The 25,577-nt window shown below is 42.5% G+C and overlaps 1 protein-coding gene across 3 annotated transcripts in view; it reads right to left on the reverse strand.

Moving 5' to 3' along the window:
* ZNF41 (zinc finger protein 41) overlaps window positions 1-22,409 on the reverse strand; it is a 44,840-nt gene extending 22,431 nt beyond the window's left edge. For 2 of the 3 annotated variants that reach the window (XM_045996092.1, XM_045996094.1), the window contains exons 1-2: window positions 22,279-22,409; window positions 3,485-3,824 (exon numbers count right to left, since the gene is read on the reverse strand). In XM_045996092.1, the coding sequence (XP_045852048.1) occupies window positions 3,485-3,556 (72 nt within the window). In that variant the 5' untranslated portion in view covers window positions 3,557-3,824; window positions 22,279-22,409. Of the gene's footprint in view, window positions 1-3,484; window positions 3,825-21,493; window positions 21,529-22,278 lie in introns of those variants that run through there. The other variant, XM_045996093.1, reaches the window with a different exon arrangement.
* Window positions 22,410-25,577: the final 3,168 nt, after the last annotated feature.

Below are 25,577 nucleotides of genomic sequence, written 5' to 3' on the forward strand. Positions count from 1 at the left end.
GCCTTCGGCAAATCTAGAATGTATTTTTAATATACTCTCACTCGACACTCCTGCATCTGGTTTGGAGAGGTGGGTGGGGGGGCACTTTGCAAAGGGCTGGTCAACCCGGCTCCTAGCCTAGACTCTTGACCACCAAAGTCTACCAGTTCTGGGTGCTCCGCCATGCTTGATTTTGGACTTTCGCCTTCTCCATCACTTACATCATGTCTATTTGCTGGTTCTTCTGTTTCCTGGGTAGAGTGACCAACTGTTTCATTCGCCCAGGACTTTCCCTATTTTCGCACTGAAATCCCTGATCCCAGGAAACCCTGTGACCCTATTCCAGGGAACTCTGGCTGTTCCTCAGCCTCTCCCTGGCTTCTGCAACTGGCTTTTTTTTTTTTTTTTTGCAACTGGCTCTTAACCCTGGTGCCTGTGACATGGGGCCTCTCGCTGCTAACTGGCCTCCGGAATGCCTACTATGCCTTCCAGCTATTCTCTAGTCCCTCTAGCTGTTCTCTGGTCCGTCAAGCTGCTCTCCAACACCAGATAAACTTTTAATGGCCACTTTGTTGTTTCCTAGTCCCCTGGTTAGCCCCAGGGACCTCCAGTAGACACTCTGTGCCCAGTACAGCTTTGTTGTTCCATCTGGCTGTTCCTGGACCCAGAGACTCTTCCTTGTTCCGTGTGGCTCCTGATGTCCTCAGCTACTCCTCAGCCCGGGAGGCCTTTCCCTGTCTTTCCACCTGTCCCATGGGCCTCTCCCCTCCCCACCCTTCCCCCTGTTTATAGCCTCGGCAGCTGGTCCCTGCTCCTCTGGCTGCTATCCACTCCCTTCCCATTCTTTCCTATTTTTTTGTTCCCTGGTGCCTCTACCTTTCCCCATCCCCTTGGATTCTTCCTTAAGCCCTGGTGCCTTGTGAAGTTGCTTGTCCCACAGGCTCTTGCCCAGAACGCCAAACCTATCTACTTTTTTTTTTTAAGATTCTATTTATTTATTTGACAGACAGAGATCACAAGTAGGCAGAGAGGCAGGCAGAGAGAGAGGGGGAAGCGGGCTCCCTGCTGAGCAGAGAGCCTGATGTGGGGCTTGATCCCAGGACCCTGGAATCATGACCTGAGGCAGAAGGCAGAGGCTTTAACCCACTGAGCCACCCAGGTGCCCCTCTACTTTCTCCATTTTAGCCAAATTTTGTTTTCCCATCCCTCTGGATGGTCTCTGCTCCTCTGGCTGCTATCTGGTCCCTCTACCTTCTGGTCCCTCCTCCTATTTTGCGATCCCTCTTATTGTTCTTGGACCTGCTGGCTTTTCCCTGCTCTCTACTTCTCCAGTCCCCATGACTATTTGTTGGTCTCTCTGCTGCCCCTGGCTTCTGGGCTTCTGTTTCCCGTTTCCTCTGTTCCATTGCACTCTCATCTGCCCCCTGGGTCCCTTGGCTATCCTCCATCTCCAGGGAGAGCACCAGGGTCCCTTCAGCTGCTCCTCATCCCTCTTTCTCTTACTGACCCTTCTGCCTATTTTCCAGGTTCAGCCACTATTTCCTGGTCCCGCTGGCTGTTCCCTACATCCAGGGACACTCTTATTGGTTCTTTGGCATCTCTGCCCATTCTCTGCTCCCTGGCATCTAACGAAAAAAACCAAAAACCCAACAAATAAATAAGTGAATAAATAACATTCAACAGTGTCTTGGTCATTTCCATCTCTTCTTGAAAAGGGTCAGAAGTCTGTGGTTGGAAAGGAAGAGATGAGTGGAGAAATGTACCCTGTAGAGCCCAGAATCTTTAATCTAGAAATTCCCACACACTGGCTGGGCAAGAGGCCACCTGCGGAAAGACTGGGGAGGAGCACATTGTTGCGGCCCCAAACTGTGGGTCTGTGATTGATACGATGGAGCCTATACATTTCCATGGGCGGAAGGAAGGGCACTATGATTAGGCGGCAATTTGTTTACCATTTGACAGCTTCATACCTTTTACCCAAATATAATTTCAGTGATGTGAGCAAAAGATTCAAGTGCAGGAATTTTCCCACAGCAGTGTTGATCACAACAGAAAACCTGAAACACCCTAAATACACATACAGCGGATTGGTTAAATTAATTCAAGTTTATCCAAAGGACATAATGCTGTGCGTTATGCGGACAGGAAGATAAAATACTTAATGCCCAGAAAATCATGTTAAGCTGACAAATGAAAAAAGGAGGCAACCAAATACTGTGATTCCATTTTTAAACTTGAGCTACAGGATGTATCCGTGTCTGGTATGCGTGCACAGACACAGTCCCGAACATACACCCACATACACGCACGCATGTGCGTACAAAGGAAAAATGAACCGAAAGGAAATGTAGCTGAATGTTAACAATGGTTAACTTTGGGTAATGCTGGAATTACAAGTAACGTTTCATTCTCTTCTATTTGTTTACCTGTGTTTTCTAACATTTTATTGTGGTATAATGAAATTATGAAACAATAAAAATCAAAATAATTTTTTAAAGCTAATATCCTAATGACCACGTGACCCTGAGCCCCTGTGACCAGAAGCCTGTCCCAGAGGTGACAGCACCCACAGGAAGGTCTGAAGCAGGGAGCTGTTGTCTGGCTCTCTCATCTCCTTCCCCTGTTTACAGATTCTCAAGGGGAATTTTTTTTCTTTTTCTTTTTCTTTTTTTAAAAATATTTTATTTATTATTTGAGAGAGAAAGAGAAAGAACATAAGCCGGGGTGGGGGTGGAGGGGTGGAGGGGCAGATGGAGAGGGAAAGCAGACACGGGGCTCGATCCCAGGACCTAGAGATCATGACTTGAGCTGAAGGCAGGCGCCCAACAGACTGAGCCACCCAGATGCTCAAAGGGAAATTGTAGTGGGCAACTTGGTCTTGGCTGTGGTGTGGTGAGGGTGGAGGACCCATTCAGCAGACCTGGTTCCAGTCTAATGCTGTTACTCACAGTCCAAGGGGCCTGGGCAAGTCATGTCTGTTCTCAGGCCATTTTATCACCTTTGAAAGGAAGAGGAAGAACTAGAAGGACCCTGGATCCTGTTGTTGTCCTACTACCCTGCCATCCTCTCAGTTCCAGAGAAAAGGGTTTTTTCTGCCTTAGATCAGGATAGAGGAGAAATCAGCAAATCCCCTGAGACAAGGGAGAAAGGAGGCTGGGGGAGGGGGGAGTGACCAGCTGAGCATCTATAGAGAGCCAATGGAGAGTGCAGGGTCTGGGGGGGGGGGTCAGGGGTAGTGTCTTCCTTGCTAGGACCCCGGATGTTGGGGTGACCCTCCCATTCCACCTTCCCTCCATCACATGACCACTGAAACACACAGGGCTCTGGATGTGGGACACCGGCTACGTGGTACTCACACAGCCGGAGGACGGTGACCTGGCATCCTGGAGTCTTGGAATCAACCACTTCTGTGACCCACCTGCCCCCTCCTTGTGGCCCTGGGGACAAGTCAGGGCTGCCTCCTCACTGAGTGAATTCCAGCCCCTGGAATCCTCTCCTTCCTCACCTCACACAGGCTGCCATGTCCCTCTGCAGCCAGGACCGAGGACCACTGGGGAGAACTCTGGTTAGCTGGCATGTTCCCGCTGGGCCTCAGCTGTCCAGGCTCTCTTGCCGATGACTCCACTCTTCCCAGCAGCTCGAAGCCGGGTGGGCAGCCAGGGACCCAATCAGAGCTGCTGGGGCCGGGAGGTAGGACCTACAGCCTCCACTACGGGGTCCGGCCCGGGGGCTCCGCAGAGACTCCAAGAAATGCTGAAAAGCCAGTGTCCACGTGGTCAGTCATTCACCATTCTCCCCACAATTGCCTCCTGGGGGCACCGAGGGGGCAGCTCTCTGTCTGGATACTGTGAAAAAGTTCAGTAAAACCAACACCAAGTGTTAGCATATAATATGAAAAAAAATACTCATAAGCCTTGGTATAAAATGAATGAGGGCTTGAATTCCAGATCTTCTAGCTAGAATTTGGGGCAAGTCACTTTAGTCTGAGTTTCTTTATCTTACAACTGAGGATGAAAACATCTGTTTTCATAGGGTCATTAGAATTAAATGGTATAATACCTCCAAAGCGCTCATTCCTACTTGGCACCTGGAACATACTCCATTGATATTAAATATTGTTATTATTATAAGGACAAAGCAGGTACCTCTTTTAATTTTCAAACTCATCCTATGAACTAGGTATTCTAGTAGTATTATTCCCATTTATCATCACATAGAGATGTTCAGAGATATTAAGAAATTTCCCCCTAGATCACTCAGATTAGGGGGAAGGACAGGGACTCAAACCCAGGTATGTCTGGCTCCAAGGTACATTTTCTTAAATACTAAGCCATACGGTATTCTGTACATGGGAGGTCACAAAAAACATTATTTCCATTTCCTGCTGCCCTTAAAGTGCTCTGGTTAGGGGTGATCATGCCACAACTGCATAAACTGAGCTTCTGGATAATTTGGTGTCTGCTCTGGGCAACTGAGAGAGCCCACCTTCTTCTGCCATAGATGAAAACATAAACTCATTGCCTCCCTCCCCCAACTCCCATCTGGGCACTGACAACCAGCATGTCTGTACAGGCTCCTAAATCAGTCACCCACACTGCTTGACAAAATCGTGTCCCAGATGGTATCATCCACTGGTTTTCATAGGTTCCCCAAATAATCATCAACACAGGCAATGCACTCTCAAAAGAAAAACCAACCACTGATCCACTCAATGACTTTTGGGGACCAAACCTGACCTCCTATAGGACCCCATAACTCACAGCCCATATGGAGAATTAGTGACTCCCATAAAATCTTTAGTAATAGTCTATCACATACCAACTCACACAGTCCTGCATTTACCGATATCCACAGGTCTCAATCAATGACTCGGAAAAGGTCACCAAAACTGACTCCCCAAAACTTGTAATCCCAGGCTTACAAGCAATCATTTGCCACCTCAGGGTCCAATCAATAACTTTCGTGGGCTAATCAATGACTTCAGATACTTATATCTCCAACTCTTTTTAAAAAAGATTTTATTAATTTTTTTATTTATTTGACCAGAGAGAGAGCACAAGCAAGGGGAGTGGGAGACAGAGAGAGAGAGGGAGAAGCAGACTCCCCACTAAGCAGGGAGCCAGATGCGGGGCTTGATCCCAGGACCCTGAGATCGTAACCTGAGCTGAGGGCAGACGCTTAACCAACTGAGTCACCCAAGCACCCCTATATCTCCAACTCTTATAAAATCTCAAGAATTTCCCAAGACTGTCACTCACTGCCCCATTGTGAATCACATATATAGGCTTTAGATTATCTAATCCTACTGGACCCTACCTCATTGATCCATCCCCAAAGAAATCACCCCAATCCTTGACTCCCAGAGGAACCAAATCAACCCCAAACCTGATGTGGCATTGAATTTAGAGAATAAAAAGAAAACCCAAGGCATGCCTGGGTGGCTCAGTGGGTTAAGCCTCTGCCTTTGGCTCAGGTCATGATCTCAGGGTCCTGGGATCAAGCCCCACATCAGGCTCTCTGCTCAGCAGGGAGCCAGCTTCCCCCTCTCTCTTGGCCTACCTGTGATCTCTCTGTCAAATAAATAAATAAAATCTTTTTAAAAAAAAAGAAAGAAAACCTAAAATACTTCCAGGCAGAAACGACATGTTATTTACAATGGAAAGGGCTCACAATGGCAACTAGACTTATTGTTTGCAATGATAGGAATCATATTAGAAGAAAATATCTACAAATTACTGAGAGAAAGGGGCTGAGATCTGAGAATTTTAAACGAATCCTAGCTTGATACTATTCTTCTGTCAGAGCAAAAGACAACTTTAGACATAAAAGTATTTATAACATTAAATGCCACCATTCCCCGCTCAGGAGACCACTCAAAGGAAGAGTCTAAGCAATTATAAGTTGAATAGTAACAGGAACCTCAAAAACCAGAGGAAAGCAGTCTTGAGAAATGATTCTTGTAATATATAGTTATATCTGAATAAAGAAAAATAAAGTAAGTAGGCATATGGAATAAATAAGATAATTGTTAAGTGGAAAATTTACAATAGCCTGGAAAAATCTACTGAGTAAAATGACGAAGAGAAGACAAATCACGCACCTCTATTCCTAGATCCAAATGTGATTACAACATTATTGGATTTAGTAATAGAGAAAAGGTAGACAATTATATTTGTAAGGAAGGTGAAGGCAACTACTAGCAGAAATTGATGTAAGTAATCAAAATCCCAAACTATCAGAATTCCTAGATAATATGAACCCAGAGGGGAATGAGAAATGTGACCAAACCAGCAAAAATAGGAAAAGAGTAGAAATACCAACCAAGTCAAATAAATAGTTAGCATAAAATAATAGAAGGCATGAAATTTAATAGGTTATAAATCAACTAAATTGAATGAGCTGACTCCTGCCATAAAAGACAAAGACAATGGGACTGGTTCACAAAACAAAACACAGGTGCCACATACGTAAAACAAAAAGACAAAGACGTGAAATGAAGCGTGGGACAGAAACATGCCAGTGCTGTTTATCATTCTTTCTGTTATGGTTGGTACTCGCTATGTCTTAGTTAGGAAAACTCAGGGTCATAAAGATGTTCAATGTTTTCTTCTAAATTTGGATTGTTCTATCTTTTACATTTAGATTTATAGCCTTCTTGAAAAGGATTCTGGTGTGTGGTATGTGCTAGGGTCGAGATTCATTTCTTCCAGGGCGCCTGGGGGGCTCAGTCAGTTAAGTGTCTGCCTTTGGCTCAGGTCATGATCCTGGGGTCCTGGGGTCCTGGGATCGAGCCCCAGATCAGGTCAGGCTCCTTGCTCAGTGGAGAGTCTACTTCTCCCTCTTCCTTTGTCCCTCCTCCTGCCTGTGCATGCTCTCTGTCAAATAAATAAAATCTTTTAAAAAAATATTCTTTTCTTCCATATGGATATCAAGGAGATCCAACATGGCTTATTGAAAAGACTGTCCTTTCTCCACTGCTCTGCAGTATTATTTTGTGACCATCTAGGTAGAGGTCCATTCCTGGACTCTGTGCTTTGACTGGTCTATTTGTCTATATGTGGACCACTACTATTACATCTTGATTAATGTGCTTCATATCAAGTTTCGATATCTGGTAGAATAAAAGGATATTAAATTGGACTACACTAAAATGAAAGACCTTGGCTCATCAGAAGACAAAATTAAGAGTGAAAAGGCAAATCCCACAGTGAGAGAAGATGATCGTAATACTGGTATCTGACAAACAATTCATATCTCAAATATATCAAGAATTCCTAGAAATCAATAGGAGTAACAGGAAAAACTCAAAGGGAACAGACACTTCCCAAAGAAGATAGGCCAAGTGGCAAATAAGCATAGGAAAAGATACTCAACTTCATTAGTTAGCAAGGATATATAGATTAAACTGCAATCAGATACTACTTCATAACCACCAGAAATAGCTGAAAATGGAAAAGATGGAAAATAACCAAGAGAGCTAGTGAGGATATGAGCAATGGAAACTCATAAATTGTTTCTGAGGAGCATACAGTAACACAAACACTTTGTAAAACTGGTGTTATCTATGAAAGCTGAACACAGGAGCGCCTCAGGTCATGATTCCAGGGTCCTGGGATCAAGCCCCGCATGGGGAATCCCTGCTCAGTGGGGAGCCTGCTTCTCCCTCTCCTTCTACCCCGCCCCCTGCTTATGTGCTCTCTCTCTCAAATAAATAAAATCTTAAAAAAAGAGAGAGAGAGCTGAACCCAAGTAATAGTCTATGACCCAGCTCTTCGACTCCTAGGAAGGTACTCAGGAGAAAGGCAAACATATTTTGATTGAAAGACAAGATGATGTTCAGAGTGGCTTTATTCAAAACTGAAAATTATCCAAATGCCCATCAATATCAGAATGGATAAACAAGTTGTCCTATAATCATACAAGGTAGTACTCTACAGTAACAAGAATGAACAGATTACTATGCACGACAGACAAGAATCTCATCTTATGAATATTCCATTGGCCAAAGAAGCCAGACCCAAAAGAGCAATGCATCAATACCGTAGGATTATGTTTATATAAATTTCAAAAACATGTAAAACTAATCTATGCTGTTAGGAGTCAGGCTGTTGGTACCCCTTGGGAGGAGGTTAGTAACTGGAAAGGAACACAAGCGGGTATTTCTCGGGTGTAGCGATGTTCTATTTCTAAATCTAGGTGGTGGTTGTGCATGTTCATGCAGTCTGTCAAAAAATCATCAAGCTAAATGCATAATCTGTGCAGTTTCCTATATTATGTCATAATTAAATAAGGATTTTTTTAAAAAAAAATACACTAGGCAAATGTAAGAAAATGAAAGCATATCTAGAAATATAATTATTGAGGTGGAAATTAAGTCTAAACTGTTCTGTAGATTAACAAAGAGGTTCATTTTTAGTAAAATATACAAGAAAGAAGTACATAAACTTTTTCATAAATTTTTAGGGCTATTCAATATGTACAAATAAAATGAGCACAAATGCATGAAACCACAAAAAATCATAATTATGGGGACTTCCTCTTCTGAAGATGGAGTAGTTAACCTATTCTTTCTGCTAAACACAACTAATACAACTAAATACAACTAAAAAGGGTAGATATTATACATAAACACAGGGAGAAGGGTGCCTGGGTGGCTCAGTCAGTTAAGCACCTGCCTTTGGTTCAGGTCATGATCTGAGGGTCCTGGAATCGAGCCCCCATCAGGCTCCCTGCTCAGTGAGGAGTCTGCTTCTCCCTCTGCTTCTCCCACTGGCTTGTTCTCTCCCTCTCACTCATACTCTCTCTCTCAGATAAATAAATAAAATCTTTTTAAAAATATAGGAAGATGTGAAAAGGTGGAGTGAAGAGGCCAGACTGACTAGGAATCCTGGCAGTGAGTTCTCTTGGTTTTCTTTTAGCCTCATCTAGCCTACACTTGGTGCTGGAGAAGCAGCAACTTAGAACTAGAGGCCAGTGGGTACAGACACAAACTGCCCCCAGAAAAGCCTGTTCTCTCTAGTCAAAGGACCAGGAAAGAGGCATACTACCAAGACAGAAAACTTGTAGACAACAATGGCTCCACTCAGGCCAAACACCACAAAAAACACTGGGGTCCCACCACCATTACTGACAGCAAAGGGAGAGGGAGAGAGAATCCCAAGCAGACTCCCTGCTGAGTGCGGAGCTCAATACCCGGCTCAGTCATGACCCTGAGACCAAGACCCCAGCCAAAATCAAGAGTCCGACGCCCAACTGACTGAGCCACCCAGGAGCCCCATCTGACAAGGATTTTAGAGCAGCCATCATAAACATGCTTCATTGGGCAATTACGAAAAATGCTTAACACAGATGAGACAACAGAAAATCTCAGCAAAGAAATACAGGCATACCTCATTTTATTGTGCTTCCCAGATATTGAAGTTTTGACAGATTGAAGGTTTATGGCAACTCTGTCAAGTAAGTCTGTCGGCGCCATTTTTCTAATAGCAACTGCTCACTTCATGTCTCTGTGTCACATTTTGGTAATACTTTGTAATATTTCAAACTTTTTCATTATTATTATATTTATTATGGTGACCTGTTGTCAGTGATCTTTGATGTTACCATCACAATCGTTTGGGGGCACCACAAGCCATATCCACATCACTAGTCACAACAATCCCTTAAACCAAAACCTAATCCAGATTGAGGACCTAACTCTCTTCAGTTCTCTGAAGGCTGAGAGAGGTGAGGAAACTGCAGAAAAAAAGTCTGAAGCGAGCAGAGATTGGTTCACGGCTTTTTAAAAAAGGTTTTATTTATTCATTCCAGAGAGAGAGAGAGAGAGAACGAGCATGGTGGAAGGCAGAGGGAGAAGTAGGCTCCCCACTGAGCAGGGAGTTTGATGCAGGGGCCAGATTCCAAGACCCTGGGATCATGACCTGAGCCGAAGGCAGATGCTTAATGGACAGAGCCCCACAGGCACCCTGTTGCTTCATGAATTTTAAGGAAAGAAGCTGTCTCCATAACATTAAAGTGTAAGGTGAAGCAGCAGGTGCTGGTATGGAAGCTGAAGCCAATTATCCAGAAGATCCAGCTAAGATAATTATGGAAGATGGTTACACTGAACAGCAGATTTTCAACATAGACGAAACAGCCTTCTATTGGAAGAAGATGCCACTAGGAACAGAAGGAAATGGCACAACACGTTTCAAGCACTAAAAGAAAAGAATCGTTAGCCTAGAATCCTATACCCATAGAAAATATCCTTCCAGAATCAAAGCACTGTCAAGACATCTTCAGATGAAGGAAAACTAAGAATTTGTTACCAGGAGACCTACCATAAAAGAATAGCTACAGGAAGTTCTCTAACCAGAAAAGCAATAATAGAAGTAGGAATCTTGGAACACCAGCCAGAAAGAACATGGGAAGAGGGAAAATATAGGTAAATATAATATGCTTTCCTTCTCCTAAGTTTTCTAAATTATGTTTGACAGTTGAAGTGAAAATTCTAACACCATCTAATGTGGTGCTCAATGCAGGTAAAGGAAATATTTAAGACAATTATATTATAAATAGGGGAGGTAAGTAAGGTTTCCACACTTCCCTGGAACTGGTCAAATGATACCAGTGGACTCTGATAAGTTGTGTATGTATTACATGACACACACAGTATCAGGTCAAAAAAAAAGCTGTATAAAGAGAACCTCCTGAAAACACTAGATAAGCAAAGCAGAATTCTTTAAAATGTCCAAATATCCCAAAGAAGGGCCAAAAAAAAAAAAAAAAAGGCGAGAGAGAGTGAGAGAGAGAAAAAAACAAAAACCAGAAAACACAAAATACGACAGACTTAAACCTTAATGTATAAATAATTACATAAAATGTAAATGGCATAAATGCACCAAATGTAGACAGAAATTGCAGATTCTATTTCAAAAATCATGACCCAGCTATATACTGTCTACAAGAAATGTGCTTCAAACATAATGATACATGTAGGTCGGAAGTAAAAGGATGGAAAAGATGTATCATGGAAACATTAATTAAAAGGAAGCTGGAGTAGATTTATTAATTTTGGATAGTGTAGATTTCAGAGTAACGAAAGTTACCAGGGACGGACAGGGACATTACATAATGATAAAAGGGTCAGTCCACCAAGAAGACATAGCAATTTTAAATGTGTATGCACCATGCAATAGAATTGCAAAATATATGAAGAAAATCTTGATAAAACTGAAAGGAGAAATGGGCAAAATCACAATTACAGCTGGAGACTTCAATACCCTTCATTCAACAACTGAAAGAACAATTGGACAGAAAATCAGCGAGGTTATAAAAGAATTCATGAACATCATTAGCCAACAGGATCTAAGCGACACTTATAGGACTTTCCACCCAACAGTAACAGAACACACATTCTTTTTAAGTACCTGCAGAAAATATGTCATATAGACCATATCCTAGACCATATAACCAATCTCAACAAATGTAAAAGAATTAAAATCATACACAGTATGTTTTCTGTCCACAGTGGAATGAAACTAGTAATCAAAACAAAGAGGTAACAGTAAAGTCCCCAAACACTTAGAAACTAAACAACATACTTCTAAATAATACATAGCTCAATGAGGAAGTCTCGAGGGAAATTTTAAAAAATACACTGAACTGAATAAAAATTAAAATACAACATATCAAAATTTGTAGGATACAGTCTTGGGCATCTAATCATTTAATCCCCCTTTGACCATATAGAAATGGACCTTGGGGCACTTGGGTGGCTCAGATGGTTGAGTCTCTGTCTTCGGCTCAGGTCGTGACCTCCAGCAAAGGGAGAGGGAGAGAGAATCCCAAGCAGACTCCCTGCTGAGGGCGGAGCTCAATACCGGGCTCAGTCATGACCCTGAGACCAAGACCCCAGCCCAAATCATGTTGGGCTCCCGGCTCAGTGGGGAGTCTGCTTCTCCCTCTGCCTCTCCCCGCTCCCTTGTACTCTCTCTCTCTCTCTACCTCTTTCTCAAATCAATAAAAAAAAGTCTTTAAAAAAATGGGCCTGGAACATGAGACCAAGAGCCCACACAGCCTGTGTTGGGCTACCGCCTTGTGTGGGAATATCTTTCCCTATTTTGAACTCAGTGTGTGCTGTTCTGTTCTGCAGAAGTTTGTAAGTCAATGGCTCTTCCGCATGCCCTTAGCTTTCAGTATTTCAGACTCCATGGGGGAGTGGGTGGGGTCCTTCCACTGCAATATGAGAGGGGTGTGAATAGTATCTTAGTTTAGTTCAATTTAGATTTCTTTGCTAAGTAATGGAGTGAAGGATCTTTTCCTATGCTTACTCGCCATTTGGCTGCCAGGGGACCTGTTAGCTATGAGGAGAGGATGTCTACTACTGACGCTGACCTTGCTTTGCCTCTTCTCTAGGCAAGTAAAGTGTTGTTCCATTCAGTGTTTTCCTTGGTAACTCTGATACTAAGTCACAGTAGGCAAAAGTGTTTGGAGTCCTCCCCTGAGATTTGATAACCAGTGCACAAGACTCTGCTCTATAGACTACAGCAGTGCTACAAGGAAAATTTATGGCACTAAACATTTATAAGTGAAAGAGAAAAAGCCTCAGATCAATAATCTAAACTCTCATCTCAAGAAATTAGAGAAGAAGGGGCACCTGGCAGGCTTGGTCAGTGGAACATGCGACTCTTGATCTCAGAGTTGTAAGTTGGAGCCCCACGTTGGGTGTAGAGATTACTTAAAAATAAAATCTTAAAAAAAAGAATTTACAGGGGCACCTGGGTGGCTCAGTGGGTTAAAGCCTCTGCCTTTGACTCAGGTCATGATCTCAGGGTCCTGGGATCGAGCCCCATATAGGGCTCTCTGCTCAGCAGGGAGCCTGCTTCCCCTCTCTCTCTGCCTGCCTCTCTGCCTACTTGTGTTCTCTGTCTAATAAATAAATAAAATCTTTAAAAAAAAAAAAGAATTTACAAAAGAACAAAATAAACCCAAAGCTAGCACAAGAAAGGAAACAATGAAGTAGGAGCAGAAATCAATGAAGTTGAAAACAGAAAAACAACAGAAAAAAACAACAACACTGAAACAGAGGGCTGGTTTTCCAAAAAGAATAATAAAATTAAACAAACCTTTAGCAATATTGACAAAGAAAAAAATCAGAGACACAAATGATTAATATCAAGAACGAAACAGGGGATAACACCACAGACCCTGCAGACATCAAAAGAATAATAAAGGAATACAATAATAAATTTGACAACTTAGAGGACATGGACCAATTCCTCAATAAGTACAAACCACCACAACTCTTCCAATACGAAAGAGTTCATTTGGATAGCCTCATAACTATTAAGGAAATGCACTTTGCAAGTTAAAAAACAACTCTTGAAATATAAATCTCTAGGCCAAATGGTTTCACTGGAGACTTCAACCAACTTTTCAAGAAGAATTAACACCAATGGCACATTATGTCTCCCAGGAAATAGAAGACGGAATTCTTCCTAATTCATTCCCTAAAGGCTGATACCGAAAGTAGACAAAGAGTACAATAAATAGGTCATTGATGTGTTCATGTTTTCCCACTAGTTTATACGTGGTTTGCATAGCAAATTTTGCACATTTTGTCATCACCTGTATTTGAAAATAGTATTTTCTTGATGAATAATTCTATTGCTTAAGTCAAAAAAGTGTAAAAAACCTACAGACCAATATCCTTCATAAGCATAGATGCAAGAATTCTTTTTTTAAAAGATTTCATTTATTTATTGGAGAGAGAGAGAGAGTGAGAGAGAGAGCATGAGAGGGGAGAGGGTCAGAGGGAGAAGCAGACTCCCCGCCAAGCAGGGAGCCTGATGTGGGGCTCAATCTGGGGACTCCAGGATCATGACCCGAGCTGAAGGCACTCACTTAACCAAACCAACTGAGCCACCCAGGTGCCCCATAGATGCAAGAATTCGTAGCATATTTGTTAGCAAACGTAATTCAGCAACATACAAAGAGAATTATACACCATGACCAACTGGTATTTATTCCAGGAATGCAAGACTAGTTCAATATTTGAAAATCAATTGATATAATTTACCATACTAACAGGCCACAGAAGAAAAAAAACACATGATCATATCAACTGATGCAGAAAAAGGTTTTGACAAAATCCAACACCCATTCATGATTTTAAAAAACCAAACTCTTAGAAAACCTGGAATAAAGGTTAACTTTGCCAACTTGCTAAAAATAAGATCTACCAAAAAAACTAGAACTAACATCATACTTAATAGTGAGAGACTGAATGTTTGCTCCCTAATATCAGGAACGACACAAGGATGCCAACTGTCACCACTCTTATCCAGTACAGTAATGAAAATTCTTGCCAGTGCAATGAGGCAAGAAAAAAGAACAAAAGGCATAGAAATTGAAGAGGAAGAAATAAAACTGACCCTACTTGCAGGTAACATGATGGTCCAGATAGAAAATCTCTAGGACCCTACACAAAAACTTCTAGAAGAAGGGGATCCTGGGTGGCTCAGTAGATTAAACGTTTGCCTTCAGCTCAGGTCATGATCCCTGATCCCACAGAAGGGATCACATGGAAGTCTTGAGTGAAATGGGATCAGGGTCCTGGGATGGAGCCTCACATGGGACACTCAGCGGGGACCCTGCTTCTCTCTCTCCCTCTGTCCCTCCCCCCTACTCATGCTCGCTCCTGCTCTCTCAAATAATAAATAAAATCTTCAAAAAAACCTTCTAGAAGTAAAAGTGACTTCAGCAAGGTTATGGGACACAAAACAACACACAAAAATCAGCTGTATTTTTATATACTACAATGAACATAATGAAACAAATTAAAAACACAATACTTTACATCACTCAGAAAGTGAAATATTTAGGTGTAAATGTAACAAAACATATACAGGCCTTGCCTGCTGAAAACTAGAGAATGTTGATGAAAGAAGTCAACAAAGATCTAAATAAATGGAGACAGATACTGTGTTTATGGGCGGGTAGCCTCAATGCAGTAAAAATATCAATTCTTCACAAGTTGATTTACAGACTTAATATAATTCCTATTAAAATCTCAGCAAGAATTTTTTGTAGATATAGGCACAGTTATTCTCAAGTTTATGTGGAAGAACAAAGGATCTATACTAGCTACAAACAATTCTGACAAGGAATAAAATGGGAGAAATCAATTTACCTGTTTTCTCAAGCTTTTTTATTTAACTACAGGAATCAAGACAATGTGGTACTGAGCAATGAAACAGAAGAGAGGGCCCAGAAATAGCCCCACAAAAGTATAGCCAACTATTTTTTTTTTACAAAGGTGCAAAAACTATTCAATGGATGAAGGAAAGTCTTTTCAACAATGGTGGTGGAGCAATCGGATCATTCATAAGGAAAAAAACCAAAATGAATCTCAATCTAAGTGTCACACTTCATAAAAAATTAACCCGAAATGGATCATAGATTCAAATGTAAAATGTAGGGGCATCTGGCTGGCTCAGTGGGTTAAAGCCTCTGTTTTTGGCTCAGGTCAAGATCCCAGGGTCCTGAGATCGAGCCCCACATCAGGCTCTCTGCTTGGCAGGGAGCCTGCTTCCTCCTCTCTCTCTGCCTGCCTCTCTGCCTACTTGTGATCTCTGTCAAATAAATAAATAAAGTCTTTCAAAAAATAAAAAAAATGTAAAATGTAAAACTATAAAACCGTTAGAAGACCATGTGGGAGGGCGCCTGGATGACTCAGTGGGTTAAGCCTCTGCCTTCGGCTCAGGTCATGGTCTCAGGGTCCTGGGATTGAGCCCCGCATCAGGCTCTTTGCTCGGCAGGAGTCTGCTTCCCCCTCTCTCTCTGTCTGCCTCTCTGCCTACTTGTGATCTCTCTCTGTGTCAAATAAATAAATAAAATCTTAAAAAAAAAAAGAGGACCATGTGGGAGAAAATCATCAGGACTTAGGGCTTAGTAAAAGTTGCTAGATATGACACCAAAACCATGATCAATAAAAGGAAAAAACACATATATTTGCCTTCAACAGGTTAAAAACTGTAGCTCTGCAAAAGACACTGTTAGGAGGATGAAATGAAAAGCTACAGAGTGTTAAAAAGTATCTGACAAAGACTCAAAAGTATAACATAAAGAACTCTCAAAACTCAACAAGGAAGAAACAAACAATCCAATTAGAAAATGGGCAAAAGACATGAAGAGACATTTCACCAAAGAGGGAAAATAAGTACATGAGAATATGTTCAACATCCATAGACAAACATATTCTAGAATTTATACAGAAAGGCACAGCCCCTAGAATAGCTAAAGCAGTCTTAACAAAGAATAAGGTGGGAGTGAACAAAATAATTTAACTAAGCATTATGCGCAGTTCTGCAAGAATATAAAATCCCCAGCAAACATAAACTACCAAAATTAATCCCCCCCAAAGCAGAAACCTGTTAAGACCAATAATCAGAGAAAAGAAAATAATTGCAATTTACCATTTTAAAAATTTTTATTTATTTGAGAGAGAGAGAGCGTGCACAAGCATGAGTGGGGGGAGGGGAGGACAAGACACAAGCTAACTCCCTGCTGAGCGAGAAGCCCTATGCAGGGCTTGATGGTACACGACCCTGAGATCACGACCTAAGCCAAAATCAAGAGCCAGACTGTTAACTACTGAGCTAGCCAGGGCTCGTACAGTCAACTGATTTTAGATAAGCATTCCAATATAATTCCATGGGGAAAGAAAAGTCTATGACATCAAAAGCACAAGAAACAAAAGGAAAAAATAGATAAACTGGACTGTACCAAAATCACAAACTTTTGTGCTACAAAGTCAACCACCAAGACAGTGAAAAGATACCCACAAAATAGGAGAAAATACATGCAAATCGCATATCTGACAAGGGACTTGTATCCAGAACGTATCAAGAACACTTACAACTCAATAATAAAAAACCAAATCACTCATAATAGGCAAAGGATTTGAATTGACCCAAACATTCAGTCCATTGCACACATGAAAAGATATTCAATATCAGTAGTCATTAGAGAAATAGAAATTGAAACCACAATGAGATAGCACTTCCCACTCACTAGGATGGCTAGAATAAAAAAAGACAGTAACAAGTGTTGGCGGAGTTGTGACTAATTGGAACCTACATGCATTCCTGGTGGGATGTAAAATGGCACAGCCATTTTGAAAAACAGTTTGGCAGTTCTTCCAAGTGTTAAACATAGAGGTACCATATGATCTAGCAATTTAACTCCCCAGAGAATGAAAATAGATGTTCACACAAAAATGCGGACACAAATGTTCACAGCAGCATTATTCATTGTAGTTAAAAGTGGCAACAACCCAAACATCCCTCAGCTGATGAATGGGAAAAAAATGTGGTATATCCTCACAAAAGAATATTATTCAGTAATAAAAAAGGAATGAAGTACCAATACATGCTGTCACACGCATGAATGAATCTTGAAAACATTATGGTAAATGAGAGAAGAGAGTCACAAAAAACCACCTGTAGTATGATCCCATTTATAAAAGCCTAGAATAGTCAATGTCTCTCTACAGAGACAGAAAGGAGTTGCCTGCAGCAGGGGAATACAGAATGGGATGAGGAATGAGTACCATGTTTCTTTCTGAGGTTATAGAATGTTCTAAAATTAGATTGTGGTGGTGGTTGCACAACTCTATGAATATACTTAGAACCACCAAACTGTAAGCTTTGAATGGATAGTTTACCATAAGTTTATAGTAGATAAATTATATCAATAAATCTGTTAGGAAAAAAAAAAGATCATGTAGCTAGTAAGTGGCCATGCAGGATTTCAAACCCAGTCTCTTGGCAAGGGGAAGCTACTCAATAAATGGTTGTCGAATGTATGAATAAATGAATGAGCAAATGAATGAATGAATGAATGAGCACCTTTCACTTTCAAATTAGCAACAAAATAGGGATAAACTCTATCAAGTATCATTCAACATTGTTCCAAAAGTGCTAGCTAATGCAAGAGAAGATGAGGTATCAGAATAAATATTTGGAAGGAAGAGAGAGTATCATTGTTAACTGGATAATCTATCTAGGAAAACTACGAGACTATGAAAAGCAACTAGAATTCACATGCGAATCTGATCATTGAACTGGATAAGAAATTTAAAAAAAACGAAAAGAAAAATTGATAGATCTTTTCTTCCTCTGGAAACAGAAAAAGTATGCATTTCACCATAGTGACAAAAATAAATGTAAAATATTAAAGAATGCAATTTTAAAAATAAAAACGTGCTGGGTGGGGTGCCTGGGTAGCTCAGCAGGTTGAGCCTCTGCCTTCAGCTCAGGCCATGATCTTCGGGTCCCGGGATCGAGCCCTGCATAAGGCTCTCTGCTCAGGGGGGCCTGCTCCCCCCTCTCTCTCTGCCTGCCTCTCTGCCTACTGGTGTTCTCTCTCTCTCCCAGTGTCAACAAATAAAATCTTTTAAAAAAAGGTGCTGGGTCTATAAAAAGAAAGCAACATGTGCTCCTGGGGGGCTCAGTTGAGCCTCTGACTCTTGGTTTCGACTCAGGTCATGATCTCATGAGATCAAGCCCTTAGTCAGGCTGTTCACTCAGTGGGGAATCTGCTTGAGATTCTCTCCCTCTGCCCCTCCTCTAACTCTCATGCACTCTCTCTCTCAAATAAATAAATAAATAAATCTTTAAAAAAAAGAAAACTACAAAATGCATAGATTTAATGGCTGTTTTGAAACAAAATAAGATGGTTTTAACATTCACATGGAAGAATAAATGCTAAAGAATATTAAACAGGGGTGCCTGGATGGCTCAGTTGGTTACGCATCTGCCTATGACTCAAATCATGATCTCGGGGTCCTGGGATCCAGCCCCATGTCAGGCACGGGGGGCGGGGGAGTCTGGTTCGCCCTTCCCTCTGACACGCCCCCCCACTCGTGTTCTCTTCCTTTCTCTCCCTTTCAAATAGATAAATAGAATCTTTTAAAAAATATAATATTAAAGAAAACAACCAAAAAATAAAGAAAAGGAACAGTGAAGGGGCTAGCATTATTTGATATTAAAAGCATTTCTAAAAGTCAGTACACTTTTTTAAAGGGGAGTAGATAACATATATCAGAAGAAAAGAGCTCAGACATAGAGCAATATGCATTTGGAAATTTATGTGACAAAAGTGGCATGTAGTTGAATTAGAAAAGTGTATTCATGTAATGATTGGTGCCAGCAAATATACATCCAAATGGGAAATACAAATTTCAATCTCATCTCACACCACACACCAGAGTAAATTCCAGCTGGACTGAAATTTAATTTTAAAAATTAGGGGCACCTGGGTGGCTCAGTGGGTTAAAGCCTCTGCCTTCAGCTCAGGTCATGATCTCAGGGTCCTGGGATCAAGTCCCACATCAGGCTCTCTGCTCAGCGGGGAGCCTGCTTCTCTCTCTCTCTCTGCCTGCCTCCTTGCTTACTTGTGATCTCTCTCTCTCTCTGTCAAATAAACAAATAAACAAATAATCTTTTAAAAATTAAAACAAATTTTTTTTTTACATTTTTACAAATGAAGTTTACAAATGTTAAACTTCAGGCATGTATTTGTTTAAGCATGAAGTGGAGAGAACTCACTAGGCAAGAGAAGATACTCAGAGCCTGAAAAGGAAAAAGACAGATATCTCTAATCGGATGATTACTTTTTCTAATGATATGTGATATGTGAAAACATCTTTCAAAAATCAAGATATAAGGATAGATAGATAAGAGGGAAAATATCACAATAAATGACACGAGGTTAATTTTCACAAATTAGAAAGACAAACCACCTAAAGGAAAAAAAGAGCAAAGGATATGAAAACTTTAAAAAACCCATTCAAAGGTATTCAAACATCAGTTGCCAGGAAAATGCATATCAAAGTAAAACAAGATACTAGATACCACTTACTTTACCAAAGTAAAAACAGATACCATTCTGTCTGGCCCTCAGAATGGGGAAAATTTAAAAAGCAGCAAAATTCAGTGTGGGAGAGGATGTTAGAATGAGCCCTTTTATTTTTTCAATTTTTTTCTATTTTTAAAGATTTTATCTATTTATTGGAGAGAGCGCAAGCACAAGCGGGGAGGGGGTGGTCCAGGATGGGGATAGAGGCAGAGGGAGACAGAGAAGCAGACTTCCCCCCAGTGCGGAGCCCAAGTCAGGGATGTGACCCCGAGATCAAGATCCCAGCCCAATTCAGACGCTCAACAGACTGAGCCACCCAGGCGCCCCCGGAGTGAGCCCTTTAATATGTTGTTGGTGGGAGTACCAGTTTTACAAACGGTTTGGAAAATAATTTAAAGTTCAATACATACCATCCACTTTAAGGAACATCCATTTCTGCACCTAATAATCACTCAGACGACAGTCTCTGAGTGAAATCAGTAATAAAAATTTCAACTTTTTGGAAAATCAGAATCTCATATCTAAATAACTATGGGGTCAGAGAGGAAACCACAAGAGAAATTAGAAAACATTTGAAGTAAACTATAGTGAAATGTTACGTATCAAAATTTGTTACATGGAGCTAAAGTGTTCATGAAAAATTCATGAACTTAAAGCTTATATTATAAAAGAAAAGTGACTGAATATTAATGAGATAAGCATTCATCTTAGGAATTAAAAAAAGAAAAGAATAAAAGAGGGAGCCTGAGTGGCTCAGTAGGTTAAGCCTCTGGCTTCAGCTCAGGTCATGATCGCTGTGTCCTGGGATGGAGCCTGGCATTGGGTGGGGGGGGTCCTTGCTCAGCGGGGAGTCTGCTTCTCCCTTTCCACTCCCCCTGCTGTGCTCTCTCTCTGTCAAGTGAATAAATAAAATCTTAAGAATAAAAGAAAAAACCGAAAGAAGAGAAATAATGAAATCAAGGAGAGAAATTAATGATGCGGAAAACAAAAATACAGGAGGTCCAACAAAGTCAAAGTAGAGTTTTGAAACAATTTCATCTTGGTTTAAGACCACCCGTCGCTGAGGCAGCAGATCTGATTCCATTGGCCCTCCATCAACCAGTCCCAAATAAATGCCACAGAAACCTTGACCGTCCACTCAATAAACCCCACCATGCACCTCACAGACCACGCAAGTCACCCTACGATCCGAATCATTCACTCACTGATCCTTCAATACTCACCACACAAACTCTCCACCATTCACCCCTCAGACTACCCATTACTTTCCAAACACCCTCACCACTCACTCACTGAAGTCCAATCGTTCATCTTGCAGGCCCCTATCACTTACTCCACTAACCCCCTATGAATCACCCCACAGATCCCCATAACTTACCCCACGGGTCAATCAAGTTACACTGCAAGACCCCATCAGTGACTTCTGAGAATCCTCACCACTCTCCCCCACAGCGTCCTCATTGCTCACCCTATAGACCCCCAGGACCCTCATCACTGAACCTGCAGACTACGCATTTTATGTTCCCCACTGATCCCATCAGTCACCCCAAATCCGTGTCACTCACTCCACGCCCCTCCTACTTATGGACTTCAGAGAAGCCTCATCACTCACCCTACGGAGTAGCATCACTGAGTGCGAAATCCATGTCACCACACCCCAATAATCATGTCAGTGCTTCGGTGGCCCAACCTTGCCGCCTCTGTTAAACTCACTTCCCTGAACCCTAAGTGTGGAAACTACCTCTGAGGGACCCTTCCGTGTCTGGACTTGACCGTGCACATGCTCAGAGTCAGCCTGGGAGCGGTCGGCGGCCGCTGTCCCACAGGGGTGCCCTCGTGCGGTGTTAGCCCGTGTGCGTGGCGGTGGAGAGGCGGACTTTCAAATGTTCTTTAGTGACTTTGTCAGGCGGCTAACATGGCTGTCCCCTCGGGAGTGTCTCTACGGGAGTCGCCATCTTGGAAGGGTGCTCAGTTCGGCCGCGGACCCGGCCGTCCCCAACCCGATCTGGCCCTGCGGGGTCTCCCGGGAGACGACCGGGCAGTAGTGCGGGCTGTGCGGCCAGCACTTCTCCCGCCCGCGCCACGTTCTCCGCGGTGGCCGCCTGGACGCAGGCCCCGGCGCTCGCCTTTCCTGGCGCTCAGGGGCCCCGCCCTCGGGCCGCATCCCCGGGGAGCCGCGGCTTTTTCACGCGCCGCTAGGCCACCCCCTCACCCCCCACTCGCGTCCTGCCACCGGGTCCCCGCTAGAAAGACTCCTCCAAGCCGCGGGTCCACAGCCTGGCCCGCCCCCGCCCCGGCCTCCGCTCCGGCTCCCCTTCTCGAGCGAATGGGACGGCCCCTGGCGGGCGCGGGTGGCTCGCGGCGGCGGCGGGGCCCATGGCGCCGCAACGTGCCCACCTGCCGGCGCCTCTCTGTCCCCGCCTCGGCTGAGGGCATCGCCGGGCTCCTCGACTGTCACCGACCCTGGGTGGTTGCCACGGGCGGGGGGAGAACAGTACGTGTCAGATTTAGGCCAGGAAGCGGAAGTCGCCCGCAGCCAGAGTTTAACCACTCTGGGCGCGGGGAGCTCAGGCGATTTAGCGCTGGGGACCAAGGATCCGTGGAGCGGCTAACTAGGGGGCCCGAGATACCAGTGGTGGGGCATTTCATCCATTTTTTTTTTTTTTTTTAAATCAAGTGATCAGCCTTCCTAGTGTCCTTATGAAAGCCTTCAGGCTAAAAGTTCCAAAGATCCAAGTTTCTATGGCTTTCCATTAGTGTTTGGTTTCAAGTGCTAATTTATAAGTTTTTCCCCCTTTTATCCCATGAATTATTTAGAAGTCCATTGTCCAACTTGCAAAACTTCTCCGGGACTCCTCGTAGGGCTAGGGAACGGGGATTTTTTTTCAGGCTGCTGCAAGGGGGAGAACAGCCCAACCCAGCGTTTCCCCGAGCAAGGGGAGTGTTCTAGGGGAGACGAGTTTCGTCACACTCTCCTCTCGGAATTAATGACACCACGAAGGAAGGTAGAGGGAGTGCAGAAGAGTTTACAGTTCCTGACACCATTTTTCATTCTCCCAACAAACACAAAGTTAACCTGACACTAGTGTTTTCTCACCTAATCGCATTGTGGTCTGGGAATTTTGTCTGAATGATGCTGAGTCTTTGAAATTTGTTGAAACTTGCCTTATGGCTCAAGCACGGGCCCAGGTTTCAGAAATGTTTCATCTCCTGATTTAAAAGATTGTATTTTCCAGTTGTTGGGTTGAACATATGCATTTGTTGGCTCAAGCTTGTTAGTCGGGCCTTAAAAATGTATTTCCTTCCTGATGATTTTCTTCTGCTTGCCCCATGAGTTCCTGAGAGAGTTGAGACATTCTCCCACTGTATTGTTAGGTCAGGTTTTCATTGTGCTAGTCTATTTTTGCCTTCTATATTTTGAAGTTTATTATTATTAAATTCAGGTGAGGGTATTTTGTTGTCAAATACATACAGCCGAATCAATTCCGCAAAAGGTTGTAACATGCCTACTGCCAGCAGCAAAATAGGAGTTCATTGAGGCAACTCTTTTCAGCACTAGATGTTGATACTTTCATGTTTGCCAGTGTAACTGCCAGTAGTGTTTAATCGCTTTAATTTGCGTTTTCCTAATTCTGCAACAGAGGATCTTTTTCTGTTTGCTGACCACTTAGATTTTCTCTTCTGCAGATCTTCATATCCTTTGTCCAATTTACTTTGGAGTGATTTGTCTTTTTCTTATCGATTTATAGAAGCTCTTTGTGCATTACAGATAGCAACCCTTTGTGAGTTGTGCTGCAGTATTTCCCCCTAACTCTTATTCTCCTTTGCATTTTATAGGTGTCCTTCGATATGTAATTAGAAAGACGCATTCTCTCAACAGAAATGTCTAAGCTTTCTTTCCTGGTCTCTGTATTTCCTGTCTTGCATGGTCCTCCTCCCCCATTCCACATCTGCCCAAAAAAAGTCTTAACATTTATTTTATTTTTATTGCTTTAATTTTTTTTAAGATTTTATTTATTTATTTGACAGAGAGATCACAAGTAGGCAGAGAGGCAGACAGAGAGAGAGGAAAGGAAGCAGGCTCTCTGCCCAGCAGAGATGGGGCTCGATCCCAGGACTCTGGGATCATGACCTGAGCCGAAGGCAGAGGCTTTAACCCACTGAGCCACCCAGGTGTCCCTATTGCTTTAATTTTTTTAATCTAGTTGGAATTTACTGTGACGTATGGTATGAGGCTAAGGTCAAGGTTTGTTCTTGCTGTATCAAATAGGGAGAAAGCTTCCATTTCAGAAATCTGCAATTATCTCATAACCAAGCAGAAAAGGGCTTCTCTTTTGTAGACAGGGTAAGGAGGAGACAAGCGGAGATAAGCAGAATCTGTGAGCGAGGAACTGCTTTAGCAGGAGAATGGCCAGTGGGATCTGAAAGGAAAGGGCCCACTGTGGCTGGTTGATTCCCTCTCCAGGGAGGCTGAAAAGAGAGGGTCCACAATCTTTTGTGCTGTCTCAGACTTGGGGACAAGCCGAGTTCAGGAGGCTGCAGGAAAGAGAGAGACTCGACTGCCGTTTGGTAACAAGCATTTTGTTCTGAAACACAGTCAGTGTTTATGAGGCAAGGACTGGGAATTTGGAAGGTCTGCGTCTGTCCTTGTCATATGTAAAGAACAGGAGCATCAGTGAGTCCTGTCTAAGTCAGGGAGGGAAGGGGAGTTCTTGGCAGTAAGCAGTTTTCCAGAACATGAAAGAATAAGGGGCTTCACTGTTTACCTGGATCACAGGACTCAGGTAAAATTCAACAGGGCCACGTGGCACTGTTTATGAAACACAGTGCCTTGTATCCCCGAATTAAATATCACTTTGTTCATACAAGGTCACACATATGTTTTGCCTGACTGGAACTCTTTCTTGATTGTGTCTCTGCAATCTGATTTCAAAGGAGTTCTCTTCTTGAAAATTTATTTTTCTTATTTTTTTATTTATTTGACAGACAGAGATCACAAGTAGGCAAAGAGGCAGGCAGAGAGAGAGAGAGAGAGAGAGAGAGGAAGGGAACCAGGCTCCCTGCTGAGCAGAGAGCCCAATGGGCGACCTGAGCCAAAGGCAGAGGCTTTAACCCACTGAGCCACCCAGGCGCCCCCAAATTTATTTTTCTAACAACTCCCTGAAGTTTAAAATGAAGTTTCAAAATGAACGCTACCCCCTCCCCAAAACCCCAACAAAACAAAACTTTGGGGATTCTGATTGGGATTATATTACCCTAATATCATAGTTTGGGAAGAGTCAATGCTTTTCGTTACAATAAGCCTTTGTATCTAGAGATTTCATGAGTCTCTACTTGGTTATGTCTTATATACGGCAATGACATTTTGTCGTCTTCTTATAAGTCCATCTTCTTTTTTGGTTAAATTTGTTCTCAGATAGTCACAATATTTTTGTTGTCAGTGTTAAGGCCTGCTTGTTAATCCTATCTGCTTACTATTGGTATAGGAAGAAAATACCTATTTTTATAATTTTATCTTTTATCCAGCTCATTATCAAAACTACCTGCCAATTCTGGTAGCTTCTTAGTATGTAGTCTCTCGTTTTCTGATTGTACAACCTATCAAATACAGATAATATTTTCTCATTTATCCAGTACTTGCTGTGATTCTTTTTATTGTGTTAGCTATTCAGTACAGTAGCCACTAAGCTCATGTG

This window comes from Meles meles, chromosome X, assembly GCF_922984935.1.
Source record: "Meles meles chromosome X, mMelMel3.1 paternal haplotype, whole genome shotgun sequence".
Classification (NCBI taxonomy): Eukaryota; Metazoa; Chordata; class Mammalia; order Carnivora; family Mustelidae; genus Meles; species Meles meles.